At 35.0% G+C, this 21,480-nt stretch overlaps 1 protein-coding gene across 1 annotated transcript in view; it reads left to right on the top strand.

The window, feature by feature from the left end:
• Positions 1-21,480, top strand: part of ANXA10 (annexin A10) — a 105,400-nt gene that overhangs the window by 24,643 nt on the left and 59,277 nt on the right. Inside the window, exon 2 of the mRNA XM_081812920.1 lies at positions 12,551-12,632. Within this exon, the coding sequence (XP_081669046.1) occupies positions 12,551-12,632 (82 nt within the window). The remainder of the gene's footprint in view (positions 1-12,550; positions 12,633-21,480) is intronic.

Genomic DNA, 21,480 nt, shown 5'->3' with positions numbered 1-21,480 from the left:
CACACACACACACACACACACACACACACACCTTTCTTTTTCTCTTAGGACTGACTTAAGAGTAAGAGCTTATGCTTTTAGAGTTTTGTTTTTACCTGCAAGATCCTTTGCAAATAGAATTTTTTCTTGCAAAGATGAAAAAAAGACCTTAATAGTACATGCTATTTTATTTTACATCAATTACAGCTATAATGGAAAAAGCAGCAGCCATGAAGTTAAATTTGGATTTGAGTGTTGGCTTCATGACACACTACTTCCATGGCTTTAAACAACTTACTCAGCCTCATAGTCTCATCATCTGTGAAAGAAGATTAGTATTATCAGTCTCACAAGACTGCTGAGGTGATTACCAAGGAAGTAAAAGTGAAAATACATAGAGCATAGCCTGCTTATATGAATAATGAATTTTAAAAACTACTGGGTAGGGGCGCCTGGGTGGCTCAGTCGTTAAGCGTCTGCCTTCGGCTCAGGTCATGATCCCAGGGTCCTGGGATCGAGCCCCATATCGGGCTCCCTGCTCCGCGGGAAGCCTGCTTCTCCCTCTCCCACACCCCCTGCTTGTGTTCCTTCTCTCGCTGTGTCTCTCTCTGTCAAATAAATAAATACAATCTTAAAAAAAAAAAAAAACTACTGGGTAAACTAAAGATGTCACTATGGTACATGTATTTTTATACTTTGTAAACATTCCAAGAGCCTATATTATATCTAAGGCACTAGCTTAAATGCTTTGAAAAGCAAGAAAAAAAAAATGTACCTGCCCTCCAGAAGATTAAAATTTAGAGGAAAAGACAAATGCAAAAACTGCAAGACCAAGTATAATAGAGATGTAAAGTAAATGATAAATAATACTTGATACAATCTGAAAAGACTTCACATCATAGGCAGAATTTGAGGTGACTCTAGCATTTGGGTGGGACATAATCCATGTAGATGGAGCAAGTGGAGAATTTTGTTTTTTAAATCTAAGTCTAAGAAGTATGTGGTCAATGAATATTAAACAGTCTACTGACAAGTATGAATGAAACCTAAAGACTAAGATTAGAGGTTGACTAGCTTGGAGATTTTGCACAATATCATTTATTACAGCTTATTTTCCCTGCATCTATCCCTCTGAGTACAAATTATATTTTCAGTTTCCCTCCAAGCCAATTATATTACACATCATAAAAGGTCAGTGACCATTTACTTTCACAGAAGTGAAGGTGTGATGACAAAAAAAGAATTAGTACCTTCAACTATCCCAAAATAAAAGAAATAAATAAATTTCTGTGACTTAGCTACTAGATCAGATATATCTGAGAGTAACTATAAGTTAACAAAGGGAACTATTTTTACATTTCATATGTTTATTATAAAGAGAGAAACTTTTTTGATTTGCAACTACAGAATATTCTAATAACTAAGAAAAGATTCTATTATGATAAAATGGTAGTGTTAGAAATTTGTGTCATTCCTCCTAGAGGATGACTACTGACCAGGACTCAGTAAGACAAATATTTTTCCAGAAGTTGGGATAGGTTTAAGCCAAATCCAGTCACATTTTTTAATCCATTCTTTTTGTGACCTATCAGCTAAGTGAAGTTGTGTTTATTGAAGCATAGGGTAATGAAACACTATGAAACTTATTATCAAAATTTTATTTTTAATTTTAGTAATTGCCTCCAGGTTCACTAATTTCACAGTATATTTTTCACCAAAGGAAAAAAATGGGGAATTATCCAGCTATATTACTTTTCATATCATTAGTCCTGCCTTCAGCTAATTAGAAATATCAAATCCATCATTAACTGATAAATATTCAAATAGCTCTAAAAGCAATACTGAAATAGTTGCCCCCATAAGGATATTTGAACAACTGGAATAATAGTGTGTACTCCAAAATAACTTCTTTTAAAAATGTACCAGACTATTAATAAACACATGTTGTATTCTTTCAGTTTTAGCAGGAATAAATCCTATCACTTCAAGTTTCGTATAATCTTTGTCTTACCAACTAAGTACTAAGCTTCTGGTGAACAAGGGACCCACCTACATGTAGCTCTGCCGTTGTATTAAGGGTTGCGGAGTGTTGTGAAACTATAAAAGAAAAGGGGAAAGTGCACATTTAGCCTTATTAGCATGGGACATTAAACAATAGAGCTTTCAAAAAGATCATATAAAAACACAAGTTACTCTCTTTCAACTGAAATAGTTACGTAGAGTACCATGTGATGATCAGTCTCACAGTGGTCCCAGCCATGTGTTTCTATCTGGGGGAGGAAGCTATTGTAACCCTGCAGGTTCTTCTTGTTCACTTTGATTTAATGCTGTGCTCTCAGGTCCTGAAAAATCCTTTAGACCAAACTGAGGGTAAAGTGATTGTAATGTAATTGCTCTCTCAGAGCAGGAGGGATTGCATGATGGTACCCATATTCTAGCTTTTCTAATAAGTCTTAATAATAAGTGGGGAGTTGTTGCCTAAATTATTCAGAATCCTTCCGGTGTTTCACTCAGGGAAAGATACTAAGCCTTATAGGTTATATTCTGCTCTACAGAGAATTTCTCCCTCAAAACCATTTCATGATGTGGAAGGAGGTTTTCAGAGATCTGCTTAAAAGAAAGAAAGAAAATATATATTAGGTGAGAAGAAAACAGTTCTGAAGATATTGTTGAAATGCATAATGATACCTTTATGGTATATTCTATTAACTTGTGAAGTTTTTTTTTTAATTCTTTAAATTTCATACTATTAATTCTAAACTATCTGGCTAATACAGAATATTTGTGCAAATGATCACAGATAATGAAAACTCTACTAGTTGAATACACTTAGTATCTATAATGCTTGTTTTATATTTAATTATGAATAGCTTCATTTTTATCTAACATTTTCCCTAGAAACATTATATATAATATAAATGTATGGTAATATGTATATTTTTTCAATGATGTGTAAGAATATTTCATACGTCTTTTGTTCTGTTTCAAGCATTTAATATTGTTTATAATTGTGATGAGAAAATTAGGCTAGAAATAATATGAAATAGCAAAAAATGAATAATGTCAGCCCATAAAACTATCTAAGGAAATGAGATAGAACCTCATGAAAAAACATGAGACTTCCAAACAACACATTTCCACTTGTCAAAATCTAATCAAACATGAGATTTTTGCCTCAAAACTTCTTCAAGAAAACTTCCCTTATACTCTTTCCTATTTTCACAGATTATCTCTTCCTCCAAATTCTGTGGTATTTTATGATATTTTTATAAGTTATCATCTGCTTTGAATCAGTTGTGTATATGCATTTCATTTACAGTAGTAAACTAATGATAATATGTAATATGTAGCACAATCTATTACACATATTGTTGTTTAACTTTCCTCAAAGAATAACTGAACAAATTGACAGGGGATATGATAAGTTATCATATGTAAAGCTAAATAAATTAGTATTTAAAGTACCTTTAATTATGTAGTAAATAGCTACATAAAAATAAATTATTTTACCTATGAACACAAAATGATTTATCTAATTATTCAATATAAGACCTAGAACATTTAAATTCTGTAAGACTACAATAAGTATGAGCTACAATTATGTATATCAATATACACATTTCTTCAAGCTAATTGTCTCATTCTATCTTATGATAATATCAAAGTTAACTCCAAAATTTCATTAAAAACACATTACTGATATACTAAATACTTAGAGTTAAAAGTTGAGAACATTTGCTGTGCTACTCAACTAAACTCCAAGTTTAAGTCTTTTAAGATATTAAAGATCACAGTCTTATATTCTAGAGTATACACTAAAAATATTTTTATTTCCCATATAATCTCAATTTTTCCCCTTGAATGTGTTTTTTATACAGATTCATTCTCTTTTAGTTGCTCAACTTTTTTATCCTCCATTTTCACCCTCTACCTATAAGACCCATTCTCTAAAGTCCATGTCAATTGCAGTCTCTTGGATCAGTGACATCTTAACTTTGTTTCCAAACCTCCTAATCTCATTAGAAATATAAGGGTAAAGAGGAGGGAGAGGGTGATTCTGACTGAGAGAAGGTGATTAGGAAATAATTACCATTGGATTGGATTGCCAAGTAAGTAATTTTTTTTTCAAGATTTATTTATTATTTTAGAGAGAGTGGGAGGGGGCAGAGGGAGAGGGAGGGAGAGAATCTCAAGCGGACTGCCCGCTGAGCACAAAGCCCAATGTGGGGCTCAGTCTCACAACCCTGAGATCATGACCTGAGCCAAAATCAAGAGTCAGATGCTTAACCCCCTGAGCCACCCAGGACCCCTGCCTAGTAAACAATTTAACTGGGAATTTGTACATAAACTTGAAGTCCAGTCCATTACATTACATAGTGTAGAACTAAATTCCAATTGTGAATTTTAAATTCTGAGAGGCAATACTTAGAACTGATGGGAGTTATATCATATTTAGCTAAATTTTAAGTCAATTTGGTGAAATCAAAATTCTTACAGTCTATTGAGAACTTTGAAAAGGCTAAATCAGCAATGATGTCAAATCATATATAGCACCTCTAATAAAATAACACCCTACAATCTATGTTTTGGGGGACTTAAAAGTCTTGAAGGAGCAGGAAGACACATAAGCCAGAGTCTGTGTGGAGGGTGTACACATGAGACTGCCTTAAATACCCTGATTATGTGATGTAAAGTCTAAAGCCTTCCCTAGGCTTCAAATTTTTAGCATCTTATGTCGTCAAGATCTTTTTCCAGGGTGTCTGGGTGGCTCAGATGGTTAAGTGTCTGCCTTCGGCTCAGGTCATGATCCTGGAGTCCCGGGATCGAGTCCCACATCAGGATCGAGTCCCGCATTGGGCTCCCTGCTCCCTGGGAGCCTACTTCTCCCTCTGCCTCTCTCTCTCTCTCTGTCTCTCATGAATAAATAAATAAAATCTTTAAAAAAAACAAAGATCTTTTTCCATATGAACCTGTACAGCAACACATTATTTTTTTTCACCCGGACTGAACCCAAATAACTCATCCTTTTCCCTAGTCTGAAAAAAAATCCATATACAATACCTTTTAACAAATATTAATGAAAAATTGTATCAGGGAGAAATCGCAGAAACTAATTCTCCCTCACTGTCCATTCTTGTTACTCATCACAGCTCTTCCCAAATTGTTTCCTGGAAATCCAAATATTCTTCCTTTATTCATGAGAACAGTTCAATCTCCAAATTTGCACAACCACTGACATTAAGTTTCATTCTCAACAAAACAAAGGAAGGTAATTTGACTCATTATTCTTAGAAACCTGGTAAAATTAGAAATGAATATTTTCTGCCAATATACTACCGGTCCTCTAACAGGATATACTACAGCTCTGGTATAGGATAAATTGAAGGCACCAGGGTAGGAGCAGGCAACTCTACGAGAAGCATCAGGAAGGGCTCCCCGTGAAGGATGACACTGGAGCCAAAGCTTGAAAGTTAAATCTTGAATAGATGTTTACCAGAATCATAAGATGGAGTCAGGAGATGAGTATGTGTGTTGTGGGAGGAAGGGGGGATATTCCACACATATAGAACAGAACAAATAATGATACAGATGTCCCTTTTAGCTGGAGTGTGTAGCTATGTGTGTATGGCATATGAGTTGAGAGGTTCAGGAGAGAGAAAATAAAACAGAAACCCACATAGTGAAGGACCAGGTCATAAAGAACATTGTTTATTGTTAAAATATTTGAATTGAATCCCACAAGTCATCTATTCTCAGCCATAGGAACGAGTTGCAGTAAGCACTGAAAATAAATATTGCCATTAATACTAATAAGCCAAAGTATGAATGTATTTTTCTATTCCTTACAATTCATGTTTTGCCCTATAATATGAGAGTCTCATTCAGCATTACAATATACCCTCTGTTGAGTAGGCAAAAATAAACTCTCATTAAGGCTAGCATACTGCTATGTGTTCATAACCCTAGATGTTCCTTTCATGTGAAAATCGTCCATTCTGTGCACCACAGTAGAAAACAAATATTGAGAAGCCATGTTTTGCATATTAAGAATTTTAGGCATGGAAAGACAAATGATGTGTTAGATCTTTTAGAAGGATCATTCTAGCAGTGAAAGGAAATTGGACCTACTTAGCAGCATATTGAAATAAACCCAAAAGAAAAGTGGTAAAGACTAAGGTAGTAGGAACAGAAATTTTAAAAAGGGGAAATACATGAAAGCTTTTGTGAGGATAGGGCTGACAGGACTGGACTGAAGGGCAGATTGGTTGTGGAAGGGTAAGAGAGAGGAACAATATGTTTGCTAACCCATCTTTCGGTGTTGTGTTTAAAGCCACTGAAACCCCATCAGCACAACTCTTGTCAGATATGAGTCAGAGATTAGGTGGCTGAAGACCTTCAGGAGAGTTTAAGGCATTTGGGACTAGCCAATGGAGATCCAAGGACCAATGCCCCAAAGGTGAATAAATGTCTGGTTCAAGGAAGTGCTCTATAGAAAGGGAATCCTAAGATTCCTGTAGATTTTCCTTTCACGGCTCCAAAAATCCTAAATATCACTAGAGATCTAGTCATCTCAACAATACCAAAACCAAGGTATTTCAATGATGCTGAATTATTCATTGAAACCTGTACTCTGGGGCACTTGGGTGGCTCAGTCTGTGAAGTGTGTGCTTCGGCTCAGGTCATGATCCCAGGATCCTGATATCCAGTCCCCATAGGGCTCCCTGCTCAGCGAGGAGCCTGCTTCTCCCTCTCCCTGCTGCTCCGCCTGCTTGTACTCTCTCTGCCTCTGACAAATAAATAAATAAAATCTTAAAAAAAAGAAAAAAGAAAAAAACCTGTACTTTAACAAGCATCCAGTCAGTAAAACTGTCAACCTGCATGGCTAATAGTTCAAAGTCAAAAGTCTTGAGGCATTCAGATTCTCAATATGAGTGTAACTGAAAAGCCACATGAGAAAAAGGATTAAAATGTGGGTAGCTTATCAGTGTTGACTTGGGAGGGATATGGTTTTATGGACTCTAGCCCCTGGATTAGCTGTGAATAAATGAAATATGATCTACTTTTTGATGTACCTATTGATATGAGATGATGCAAATAATTTTATCAACTTCATGAGCAAAATATATGTGAATTTTTTTTCAGTCTGTATTCAGTTCCAGATAATAATTTTAAAAATTTTCTGTCAGTTAAAGAAATGTATTCATTATTTATTCAGGGTAGATTCTAGAACCAACTTCAAATCTACAAATTACTCATGCTCTTCTGCTTAGTGAGTTTATGAAGCAGTTTATTCTGTCTTTCAAAAAGGGAGTATTTTGTATTCCTCTGTCAAAACCTAAATTCACAAATGACTAGAAGCAAAGATTATATTTTGATTACCTTGTGGTAAGAATTTAAATTGAAATGACAGGCATTAGAATTTATTTTGCCTTAGACAAGTGATACTATTTCTAAATCTGTCAATTTTCAGAGCAAGAAAAATAAAATAATTTTACCATATGCACATTATTTTTTGTGTCACACCGGAAAGTGTCCAATTTTTCAAAATTTCCAATTTGCTCTAAGATATGAACAATTAGGAACATGTATATAAAAAATAACATTGCTTTAAAAGGCATATATGCTCAAAAACACCTGAAACAAAAGTCTCTGACTCTTTCAAAAGATTTAACTACTGCTACTGTGTTAAGTTAAAATAAATCTTAAAAATTAGTAAATTAAATTACATTCAGTTAACTAAGCAATCTATATTTATTAAGAACATGCTATTTGTCTCAGTTCAGGGGTGCACTGAATTTCAACTGGGTTTCCAAATTAGCTACCTCTGCCACCTGTATAACTTCTTTTTGTTTCATCCTTCACATTGCTATAGATTATAACAATATATTATAATAATACAGATTATTTTACTCTCACAAGAGAGTCTTGAGACACTGTGCTCCCATTTCCCAGATCACTTCAGTTCATACATATGGCTGGAAAAAATTGTGCCCTATCAAACTAGGAACATCTCTCTCCCCTGTACCCTCTTCTCCAGTGTAATTTTTGTTTGTCTGTCTCATTTATTTGTCTCTGTTCAGTTTTCCTAATACAAAGCAACAAATAGTGGGAGGGGAAGAATGAAGGGGGGGAAATCGGAGGGGTAGACGAACCATGAGAGACGATGGACTCTGAGAAACAAACTGAGGGTTCTAGAGGGGAAGGGGGTGGGAGGATGGGTTAGCCTGGTGATGGGTATTGAGGAGGGCACATTCTGCATGGAGCACTCGGTGTTATGTACAAACAATGAATCATGGAACACTATATCTAAAACTAATGATGTAATGTATGGGGATTAACATAACAATAAAAAAAATAAAGTAGGCATAATCTTGAAAAAAAAGATCTCATTTTTTTAAGAAATCATTTAACTTAAGTGACATCACCAGTAGATGAAAACATTTTATTTTTTTTTAAGATTTTATTTATTTGACAGACAGAGACACAGAGAGAGAGGGAACACAAGCAGGGGGAGTGGGAGAGGGAGAAGCAGGTTTCCCGCCGAGCAGGGAGCCCAATGTGGGGCTCAATCCCAGGACCCTGGGATCATGATCTGAGCTGAAGGCAGACACTTAACGACTGAGCCACCCAGGTGCCCCTAGATGAAAACATTTTAAAAAGAAGTCTCACTACATAGAAAATCATGGTATAGATTTGATATACTGTAATCAAGAGACATAAAATATAATTAGAGGGACAAGAAATGTAGCCAAAGAATAACTACTTGGTACAGCACTATGTTATAAAATAACATGTACTATGTATTACATAGCGAAATTCCCAGTTTTAAGAATAGGTAGCAAATGGGAAAACATAAGTACTGATTTTAAATACAAATGCAGTAAGTTCTAGGGAGTTAGTAAAAGAAGTGGTCAGAATAGATTCATTTCATCAGAGACTGATGTTGGCTATTAAGGAATGCATAGACTATGGTTGAGCACAAATTTTAGAAAAAAATATCCAAAGGAAAGATCAAATTACCTTAAAATAGATGAATATATATCTATAGGTATATCGTAGTCATTTGAAAAAGTTTTATGGCCCAAAACAATCAATCTTTTTTTTTCAAATAACTGCTTAATTCAGGGAACAAAATTAAAACTGATAATTGACTGTTTCAATAGACTTAACTGGTCACTTTAGTCAAAATGATCATTAAAAGACTGGTGATTGCCAGCGGCTGACTGGAGTGTGTGTGGGCGGGGGGGGATTGGGAGATGTTGGTCACAGAGTACAAACTTCCAGTTATAAGGAAAATAAGTTTGAGGATCTAATGTACAGCATGGTGATTTCAGTTAACAATACTATATTGTATACTTGAAAGTTTCTAAGAGTAGCTCTTAAATGTTCTCATCAGAAAAAGAAAAGGCAACTGTGAGGTGATAAATATGTTAATCAACCTTATTGTGGTAATCATTTCATAATATATACATATATTAAATCATGTTATACAAATTAAATTTACACAATGTTATATATCAATGACCTCTTAATAAAGCTGGAAAAATATTGTCATTAAAAGACAAAATCAGTATTCCAATGACAAAATAAGTAAAAAGAACATTAAGTATGTACCTTATATGGAATAATGTTGCTGACCTGAGCTTAAATGAAACATAATAAATGGCATAAAAATAAATATAATGGTTTACTATATTTAAATAGTAAATATATTCAAATGGTTTACTATTATATTAAAAATAAATATAAAGGTTTACGATATAAGTGGGCATAAATGACAAATACTTACTAGAAAAATTGTGTTTTGTGAATTACTAAGCATTTATAATTTTCTTTACTTTGTCTTGAATTTTTTTCCAAAACATTTTTAGTGTATTATTTTAATGCCAGTTGACAAGGAAATAAGGATTTGAAATGACAAAGAAGATGAGAACTGTAATGAAAAAAGTAATTTTTACATTATATTGTAAAAATATGTTGCACTAGTAATCTGTACAAGGATTAACAACAAAAACTCCAAAGGAAAAAACTGTGGACTTTTTCTTTCACCTACAGATTGCATCTAACAAATCACTATAAACATTTACTACCTCCTTTATCTATAAATTTTAGAGGTTTTTTCTTCTTCCCTATAAAGGTATATGCTTTTATTTTATAACACTTACTCCAATAGAAATTCTGGAAAATCCTAGTCTAGCCAGGAATGAAATGATTTGTAAACATCTGCATACTCTGTGCTTTAAAACTGCCTAGTAACTTACACATATTTAACAATATGTCTTACTATTTTCAAAAACATTTTCTTTTATAGTTCATTTTTTTAGATTTTATTTTTTTATCTGAGAGAGAGACAGAGAGTACAGAGCGAGAGCAAGAGGGAGAAGCAGACTCCCTGCTGAGCAGGGAGCCCAGTGTAGGGCTCCATCCCAGGACCCTGAGATCATGACCTGAGCCAAAGGCAAATGCTTAACTGACTGAGCCGCCCAGGCACCCCTCTTCTACAGTTTAAAACAGCCCTTTGGCTGATTAGCAGTCAGCAAAATTAAGGTCGCCAGGCAAAAAAATGGTATTATCCACACAAAATTTGTCCAAACAAGTCTTCCAAGTCCTAAAATAGGGGAAATAAAGTATCTCTTTTTCCATGCCTCAAAAAAAACTTTATTTTCCCAACAGGGGAAAGAACTGAGAAAGAGATATATAGACAAAAAGGCAGTGACAAATAGCAGAAAACAATTTTCACATTCAATATATTACTGTTCTTTCAAAAGTTTAAAGCATTCATTTTTTCTAGGATAAAAAGATTCAAAGGAAAATGCTTCAGGTGAGGAGACCTCAACCTAGGAATTTACACTAGAACCTGCTATCTAAACTTAATTTAATAAATAAAAGAAGAACCAAAGTCTATCTTCTTAATAGAGTCACAGTGGAAAAGGTTAGTGGATAAAGGAGATAACACTCATACTGTCTAATATATAGCTCGCAGAAGTGAGGATTGGCTCAAGAGAATTTAGTCTCTAGATCATCTCCAATAAACTTGAATATCCAAAGCAAACTGCATGCACTTTAGCAAGATGCTAACCCTACTCTGCAGACCATACTCTTATTTTAATTACATATATCTATGTGTAGATGCAGACCATACTCTTATTTTAATTACATATATCTATCCATACAGGCATTTAAAAAGAATGTTTTATTAACATGGCTGTACTTAAGAAAATATGGATATATCACAGTTATTATATGGTTTCCAGTCTACTTCAAATAGACAACTTCATCATCATTAATATTAATGAAATGAAATCCAAACTGAATTTTTTTTTTTTTAGTTTTAACTCAAGTGAACAATGTCCTTAGTCCCCCAAAATCTTTTCATAAATATTTTAGTATTAGCATACGTATATTTCTTGGACTAGACATTATGGTGCCATCTTCTTCTCATTAACTAATGTTCTACTGTAAGAAAATAGGCACTAGAAAACTTCATCTTCCGCTAAGAGACTATTCTTGTAGAAGAGCTTGGTGAATGCCTGAGTTCTCAAGGCCTAGTAGACCCATTTGCTATGGGAAGGCATTTTTTCCCAATGTTTCTGGGCACACTGACAACAAACAGGGGAGAGGGACCATTCTTTTTTTTTTTTAAAGATTTTTTTTTTTTTTTTGAGAGAGAGAATGAGAGACAGAGAGCAGGAGAGGGAGGAGGGTCAGAGGGAGAAGCAGACTCCCTGCTGAGCAGGGTGCCCGATATGGGACTCGATCCCGGGACTCCAGGATCATGACCTGAGCCGAAGGCAGTCGCTTAACCAACTGAGCCACCCAGGCGCCCGGGAGAGGGACCATTCTTAATAAATTTTGATTGATAGTTCTCTTGTGGTGAGTATGATGATATGGTGCCTAGTCCTGGCTGGCTCTGTCTGAAATAATAGACCACGTGAATTCAAAGTCTAACATAAATGTTCTGCTATTTTATTATTAGCAACAAAGAAAATTTAAATGGAATGCCAGTCAGGTTTTTATGTTTTCCTTTGCAGCTGCAAGCTTCAGCTAAAAAAAATCTCTGCCCTATCTTTATCGCCTAGATTTTTATGAATCTCACAACCCAAATTCAAATATTTCGATTTTTTTAGTATGATTTTAGGGCCCCAGGTGTGTGAAAAAGCTATGGTGGCAAGTGCCACTTCTAATCCATATAAATGTCATGAATTCCTGCAATAGATTTCTCCTTTCAGTTTCTTTAAATAACCACAAATTCCTAAGAAAATGTTTACAGTTTATTACCAAGATTTGTATTTATTTGATTCTCACATTTTCTACTATTGGTTCTAGTATCTCAAATTCCTAGATGAATAATAGAGCCAATATAATAGAGGCCACTGGATTAAAAGAAATTCAACCAAATTTGCTCCATACAATTAACACACAATTAACGCATTTGTTTAATAAATTTGTATGTATGTCTTAGAGTAATTTAAACACATAGAATGTTTTTGTTTTCATTTATCTGCAAAAAAATGTTGAAATCTTTCTTATAAAATACTATAGTCTCTTTCTCATTGACTATTCCCACCAGGTGCAAGGAACCATTTTCCCAGCTCCCAATTTCAATCCCATAATGGATGCCCAAATGCTAGGGGGAGCACTCCAAGGATTTGGTAAGCCTGATTATTTCTATTATCTTTTGTTATAATTCTTTTTTCACTTTACCTTGTTTTAAGATTGTAATATGGGTGTAAATAGCTGATGTCTAACAGAAGGCAAACACAGATTAAAACAAAAAGCTGGGCAAAGAAATAGAAGAAGAAGAAAAATAATAGAAAAGGACAATAATGGTAAACCAATTTGCTCGCTCAATTGCAACTGTGATCTTGACATGTTTTTGCCTTAAATCCTTAAATGTCTCATCACTAACTACATTAAATGAAATCCCAAACCAAAAATCATCCTAGGAAAAAACATCCTTCTTTGACCTTGTTTGTTTACTAGCCTTTTTTTTTTTTTTTTTGCTACTTCCATTTCCAGCCAAATCAAATATTCTGCTATTCCCCAAATTGGATCTGTTTTTCCACAGCTCTATAAACTAGTCCAATAATCCCCTGCCTGGAATGCTATTTTCTTCTCCTGTTATTTTGCATCCAAATTCTTTTCAAGATTCTCGTCAAATAATTATTCCTCTTTGAATCATACTTTGGGCACTCCAAACTCAACCAGCCATGCCAACCCCCAGGGCACCCTCTTCTGCACTCTTGTGTCACTGATCTCATATTCATTGTACTTGTCCTTTTGTGTCACCTCGGACTTCAGAGAGCTCCCAGAGTGTGGTGTCTGGTGTGCAGGTGCTTAATAAATGGATGTTCAATGAATGAAACTAGAGTTTAGAAAAGGACTGTAGAGATAAGGGAGGAAAACTGTTGAGTTCTTTAAAAAAAAGATTTAATCTTTAAGAAATGACATGGAGGTGGTAAACATCCATATATTTTCCTTAACTAAAACCTGTTTTAAGACTTGTGATGAGCATGAAGATAAACATTGAAATTTTGCATAAAACATGCAAAGCCTTTCATAAGAAACAAGCTCTTAACTTTAAAGACAAAGTCGCCTTTACGATAACTATGTTCTGTGTGTGTGTGCGTGTGTATGTGTACGTGAGCATGAACACATGCATGCATGCTCATTTTTGTGTTTTATTCACCAGCAGAATCTCACAGGAAAACAATAAAGGACTTTAAATATGCTCTCTAAAGCTGACTTGAGGAGTTTGCAATGCTTTCATGCCTTTTAAAATATCAGTCATCACTAGAAAAATAGAGACAAGTTAACAAAAAGTTATGGATTAACTTTGTCTTCAGGAGAGTAATTTTTGCTTTAAAACTATACATCAATATATTCATTGAAAAAATTTTTCTTTGCTCAAGTTTCAATTCTCCTGTCATAGCAACTTTAGGGTCAGAATGCAGGTTCAATTTGACCATTGTAATTTTTTGCTTGTCAGTGTTTTAGACTGAAGAATTCCAGGAGGTTTAGGATTTGATTGCATACTGTCCACTCCAGCATGCCACAGCAAGAATGCATCTCAAAATGCTTTAAAGTCTATCCAACCTGATGGCCCTGGCAAAGTGTAATATAAAGATAATTGTTCATGTTTTCCTTGGCTACTGTGGGGTTTTTTTTCCAGTTTTACAGAGATATAATTGATATCTAACATTGTATAAGTTTAAGATGTACAATGTGATGATCTGACAGGTATATATATATTGTGAAATTATTACACAATAAGGCTAGTAACCTCTCTTTACCTGACAAAATGATAATTGTTGTTGTTGTTGTTGTTGTTATGGTGAGAACATTTAAGATTTACTCTCTTAGCAACTTTCAAGTATACAACACAGTATTGTTAACTATAGTCACCACACTGTATATTAGATCCCCAGAACTTATTCCTCTTATAATTGAAAGCTTGTACCCTTTGACCAGCATCTCCCCATTTCCCCACCCTTCAACCCCGGCTGTTTCTGAGTTCAGCTGTTTTAAATACTGCATAAAAGTGATATCATACAGTATTTGTCTTTCTCTGACTCATTTCACTTAGCATAATACTCTTGGGATTTATCCATGTTTTCTCAAACAGCAGGATTTTCTTCTTTTTATGACTAAATAATATTCCACTGTATATATATATGTGTGTGTGTGAGAGAGAGAGACAGAGAGAATCACATTTTCTTTATCCTTTCATCTGTTGATGGAACTTCAGTGGTTTGCACTACAGTGAATATGGAGGTGCAGATATCTTTATGAGATAATGATTTCATTTACTTTAGATAAACACCCAGAAGCAGGATTGCTGTATCATTCTGTTTTTAATTTTTTGAGGAACTTCCACACTGTTTTCCATTGTGGCTATACCAATTTACATTCCTACCAATGGGAATTCCCTTTTCTCCACATTTCTTCTTGTCTTTTTGATAATAGTCATTCTAACAGGTGTGAAGTGATATTTCATTATAGTTTTGATTTGCATTTCCTTGATGATTAGTGATATTGAGTAGCTTTTCATGTACTTATGGGCCATTTTTATGTCTTCTTTAGAAAAATATCTATTCAAGTTCTTTGCCCATTTTTAATTAGATTATTTGGCTTTTGCTATTGAGTTGTATGAGATTCTTATGTATTTTAGATATTAATCCCTTATCAGGTATATGGTTTGTAAATATTTTCTCCCTTTCTGTAGATTGCTTTTTCATTCTGTTGTTTCTTTTGCTCTTCAGAAGCTTTCTAGTTTGATGATGTAGTTCCACTTGATTTTTGACTTGGCTACTGTGTTTTACTTAGAAAAATCAGAAAGCAAAAAAATACTCTAAAGCAAATGAAAATGAGTAGTTTTAACAAAAATTGTCTTAAATTGTATAAAAATTCACCAATCACACTAAAAAGGAATAACTCTCAGTTAATATTCCTTAATAGTGCAGTCCAGTACCCTTACCATTAGAAGCTACTTTCCCAAGCTGTGCAGTCTTAGAATAACTGTGTTCATTTTGTCTCAATTAACATATGTAATTCCCAAATCATCCCTGTGAGATGCTAGACAACTGGAACTATTTTTAACCTACATGCCTAATTCTTGACAAAGCTACATCAAGTCAAAATCTTTTTTGAAACAGTCAGTGCTATTTAGAGTGGACGTCCTTGCTTTGTTCCTTATCTTTGTCCCCATTAAGTATGTGTTCCCTATAGGTTCTGCTGAGAGTTTTCATCTTAAACAGGTGTTAGATTTTGTCAAAGGCTTTTTCTTCATTTGTTGATACAGTCAACAGTTTCTATTCTTTATTCTATTGATGTAATAAATTATGTTAATTGATTTTCAAATGTTGAGATAAGACTTGCATACCTGAAAGAAACACCACTTGGTCATAATGCACAATTCTTTTTGTACAGTACTGAATTCAATTTGCCAATTTTTTTGAAGAATTTTTACATCTGTGTTCATGACAGATATTGGTCTGTAGTTTTCCTCTCTTGTAATGCTTTCTCTGGTTTTGGTAGTAGGGTAATGCTGACCTCATAGGATGATTTAGGAAGTATTCCCTCTGCTTATATCTTCCGGAAGAGACCGTAAACAAACAAAAGAATCATATAATTTTATTCTTTAAAAGTTTGGTAGAGTTCACCAGTGAACCCATCAGGGCCAGGTGCTTTCTGTCTTGACAAGTTATTTAGTATGTGTTTAACTTCTTTAATAGATATAGGCCTATTCATACCATCTATTTCTCTTTGTGTAAGTTTGGGTAGATCGTGTCTTTGAAGAAATTGATGCATTTCATCTACAGTATCAAATTTATGGGCACAGAGTTGTTCTTAGTATTCCTTTCTTATCCTTTTCATATCCATAGTATCTGTAGTAATGTACCCTCTTTCATTTCTGATATCAGTAATTGTATCTTCTCTCTCTTTTTTCTTAGTTAACCTGGCTAGGGGCTTATCAATTTTATTGATTTTTTCAAAGAATGAGCTTTCAGGTTAATTGATTTTCACTAGCAATTTCCCGTTTTCAATTGAATTTATTTCTACTCTAATTTTCATTGTTTATTTGCTTTGGCTTACTTTAGACTTAATTCATTCTTTTATTCAATTTCCTAAGGTGGAAGTTTATATTCGTGATTTTAGGTATTTATTTCCCACATATTTATTCAAGGCCATAAATTTTCCTCTAAGCATTTCATTTCCTGCATCTCACAAATTTTAATAGTTTATATTTTCATTTTCATTTAGTTTGAATTTTTTAAATTCTCTTGAGTCTTTTTTGTGTTATTTGCAAGTGTGTTGTTTAATCTCCAAGAATTTTAGGTTTTCCATCTATCTTTCTGTTATTGATTTCTGGTTTAATGCCACTGTGGTCTGAGAGCTTATTTTGTATGGTTTCTATTATTTTAAACTGGTTAAGGTATATTTTATGTAGTCTATCTTAGTATTACATGTGAGCTTGAGAACAACAACAATCTGTTGTTGTTGGATGAAGTATTCTATAGATATCAATTATATCAAATTGATTGATGATGTTATTGATTTCAAACATGTGCTTTTAAGTTTTCTGCCTGCTGGATCTGTCCATTTATGATAAAGAGGTCCTAAACTACTGATAAAATAGTGGATTCATCTGTTTCTTCTAGCAGTTCTATCAGTTTTTGCCTCATGTATTTTGATGCTCTTTTATTGGGCTCACACATATGAAGATTTATAATATCATCTTGGAGAAGTGGCCCCTTTATCATTATGTAATGGTTCTTTTTATCCCTGATAATTTTCCTTCTTCTGAAGTTTTTTGTGTTAAAATTAATATAGCTACTCCAGCTTTTTTTTTTCAATATGTTAGCATAGTATATCTTCCTCTACTCCATTATAATCTATCTGTGTGGACCACTCAGTGCTATTTAGATATAATTTGAAATTTTAGTAATAATTATTTTCTTGGTTAGTAGACCACTTTTACCTATTTGACCATATAATCAATGTTTATTATTCACAGATTCCACATATGCTAATTTGTCTACTCGTAAAATTCATTCATAACACCAAAATCAACATTTGCAGTACTTTCATGGTCATTAACAGGCATATGCAGAGAGGTGTAAACTTTGAGTCATCAGAGTGCATATTCCAGCTGAGATTAGACAAGATGATGCTTTCCCTTCTTGTTTCAGCTCTTACACTATTTACAAGTGTCCTTTTTGTGGTTTATTTAATGCTACAATTTTTTTGTATCTTTATGCTTTTTGTTGGTGATTGTGTTCTTTAAAATGCCCCCCAAATGTTGTGATGAATGTTCCCAAGCACAAGAAGAAATATTACAGAGAAAATATCTGCATCAATAAACTTCATTCAGACATGAGTTCTAATGCTGCTGGCCATGAGATTAATGTTAATAAATCACTAATATAGTGCATCCAGAAAAAAAAGATAAAATTCACTGTCTATGCATGAAGCTGCCCAGAAAAATGTTAAAGTAAAATCTGTTCTAAGTTATAAAGCTATGGAAAAGCAGCTAAATTTGTGAGTTCATGAGAAAAAAGCTAATAATATAAAAAGTGTAGTGATCAGCTTTCTCTTGAAAGTAGTGATAGATGCCTTGCATGTTTCAAAAGGTGATACGGTGGGGGGAGGAGCAAGATGATGGGGGAGTAGGAGACCTAAATTTCATCTGGTCCCAGGAATTCAGCTAGATAGTTATCAAACCATTCAGAACACCTACAAACACAACAGGAGATCGTAGAAAAGAATAGCAACAACTCTCTGAACAGAAAAGCGACCACTTTCTGGAAGGTAGGACGTGCGGAGAAGTGAATCTGAGGCAATATTTGGGAAGATAGATGGCGGGGGAGGGGGCCTCTGTCAGCCGCTACCAACAAGTGATAGAGCAGTGGAGCACAAAATCGGAACTTTTAGAAGTCTGCTCCGCTGAGGGACGTCGCTCCAGTGGCTAAGCGGGGGGTGGAACCCTCGCTGGGACAGTGTGGTCTCAGGACCCTCGGGGTCACAGAAAGACCAGGGGTGCCTGAGTGCGACAGAGCTCCCAGGTATTGGGGCACGGAAGCTGGCTGCAAAGACAGAGCAGAGGAGTGGGCTCTCAGCTTGGGGTTATCATAAACAGTGATCCACGGCACAGTCAGGCCACTGCTCTTCCAGCAGAGACCCAAGAAGCTGCAGATCCAGGGAGATTCCCCTTCCTCCCCCGGAAGAGCAGTGCGAGAGTGCACCGCAGGAATCTGCTGGTTTTGGAGACTCCACCCGGGGTCATGAGCCAGAGATAGGAATGCTCGGTCACAGGCCGGGTGAGCACGGAGTGCGGCCGTGGACCGGGGAGACAGGAGTGATTGACTGCTTTTTTCTGGGGGCACACTGAGGAGCAGGGCCCCGAGTTCTTGGCTCCTCCAGAGCGGAGATTGGGAGGTGGCCATTTTCACTCTCATCCCCAAAGATGTACAGAAAGCTTGCAGGAAACAAAAGCTCCCGAGAGCAAACCCGAGCAGATTACTTAGCCTGGACCGGCAAGGGCGGGGCAATTCCCCCTCCGGCAAAGACATTTGAGAACCACAGCGACAGGCCCATCCACCAGAAGATCAGCAAGCATAGCCAGCCAAGACCAAGTTTGCCGATCAATGAGAATGACAAAACTCCAGGACTAGGGGAATATAGCACATAGAATTCATGGCTTCTTTCCCCCCCTGATTCTTTAGTCTTTCAAAGTTAATATTTTTAATTTTCTTTTTTTTCTTTTTCTATTTCTTTTTTAAATTTTTCTTTTTCCCTTTTTCAACCAACATCTTATCACTCCCTTTTTTAAAAATATTTTTTATTTTTCGTTTTTAGAGTCATATTCTATCCCTTCATAGTAGTTAACCTTATTTTTGGTATATATATAAGTTGCTCTCTCTTTAAAATATGGGATACATTTTCTTCAAACAGACCAAAATATACCCTAAATCTCTAGTGTATGGCTTTGTTCTAGTCTCCTGCCTGATCACATTCTCTCCCTTTCTTTTTTTTTTTCTCTTCTTTCTTTTTTCAACCAACTTCTTATCTTATCAATTCCTTTTATAAAATCTTTTATAAATTTCATCTTTACAGTCACATTCCATCTCTTCATCATATTTACCCTTATTTTTGTATATATATAAGTTTTTCTTTCTTTAAAATTTTGGGAGACACTTTCTTCTAACAAACCAAAATACACTCAAAATCTAGTGTGTGGCACTGATCTATTCACCAGCCTGATCATATTTGATCATATTCTTTATTTTTTTATCTTTTTCTTTTTTTTCTTTCTTTTTTCTTTCTTTCCCTTTCTTTTCCCCCATTTCAAGTCTCTTCTGATTTGTTTAGTGTATATTTTTCTGGGGTCCTTTATACCCTGTTAGCATTTTGTTCTCACATTCATCTATTCTCCTCTGGACAAAATGACAAGATGGAAAAAATTACCTCAAAAAAAAAAAGAACAAGAGGCAATACCGACTGCCACGGAACTAACCAATACGGACCTTAGTAAGATGTCGGAACTAGAGTTCAGAATGACGATTATAAAGATACAAGCTGGGTTTGAAAAAAGCATGGAAGACACTAGAGAAACCCTTTCTGGAAAAAAAATGAAATAAAATCTAACCAAGTCAAAATCAAAAAGGTTATTAATGAGGTGCAATCAAAAATGGAGGCTCTAACGGCTAGGATAAATGAAGTAGGAAAGAATTAGTGATATAGAAGACCAAATGATGGAAAATAACAAGCTGAGAAAAAGAGAGATAAACAACTCCTGGATCATGAAGGCAGAATTCAAGAGATAAGTGATACCATAAGATGAAACAATATTAGAATAATTGGGATCCCAGAAGAAGAAGAAAGAGAGAGAGGGGAAGAAGGTATATTAGAGCAAATTATAGCAGAGAACTTCCCTAATTTGGAGAAGGAAACAGGCATCAAAATCCAAGAGGCACAGTGAAGCCCCCTCAAAATCAATAACATCTACCCTGACATCTATGGGTAAAACTTACCAGTCTCAGAGACAAAGAAAAAATCCTGAAAGCAATCGGGACAAGAGATCTGTAACCTACACTGGTAGAAACATTAAATTGGCAACAGACCTATCCACAGAGACCTGGCAGGCCAGAAAGGACTAGCATGATATATTCAGAGCACTAAATGAGAAAAATATGCAGCCAAAAATACTATATCCAGCTAGGCTGTCATTGAAAAAGTTTCCAGGACAAACAAAAACTAAAGGAATTTGCAAACACGAAAACAGCTCTACAAGAATATTGAAAGGGGTACTCTAAGCAAAGAGAGACCCTAAAAGTAATATAGACCAGAAAGGAACAGACAATATACAGTAACAGTCACCTTACAGGCAATACAATGGCACTAAATTCATATCTTTCAATAGGCACCCTGAAGGTAAATGGGCTAAATGCCCCAATCAAAAGACACAAGGTATCAGATTGGATGAAAAAACAAGACCCATCAATATGCTGTCTGCAAGAGACTCATTTTAGACCCAAAGACACCTCCAGATTGAAAGTGAGGGGGTGGAAAACTATTTACCATGCTAATGGACACCAAAAGAAAGCTGGGGTGGCAATCCTTATATCAGACAAATTAGATTTTAAACCAAAGACTATAATAAAAGATGAGGAAGGACACTATATCTTACTTAAAGGGTCTATCCAACAAGAAGATTTAACAATTGTAAATATCGATTCCCCCAACATGGGAGCAGCCAATTATATAAGGCAATTAATAACAAAAGCAAAGAAACATATTGACAACAATACAATAATAGTAGGGGACTTTAACAACCCCCTCACTGAAATGGGCAGATCATCTAAGCAAAAGATCAACAAGGAAATAAAGGCTTTAAATGACACACTGGATCAAACAGACTTCACAGATATATTCAGAACAGTTCATCCCAAAGCAACAGAATACACATTCTTCTCTAGTGCCCATGGAACATTCTCCAGA

Source organism: Leptonychotes weddellii, chromosome 2 (assembly GCF_054177405.1).
Source record: "Leptonychotes weddellii isolate Sample4059 chromosome 2, ASM5417740v2, whole genome shotgun sequence".
NCBI classification, from domain to species: Eukaryota; Metazoa; Chordata; class Mammalia; order Carnivora; family Phocidae; genus Leptonychotes; species Leptonychotes weddellii.
This window is presented reverse-complemented; position numbering and strand designations above follow the sequence as displayed.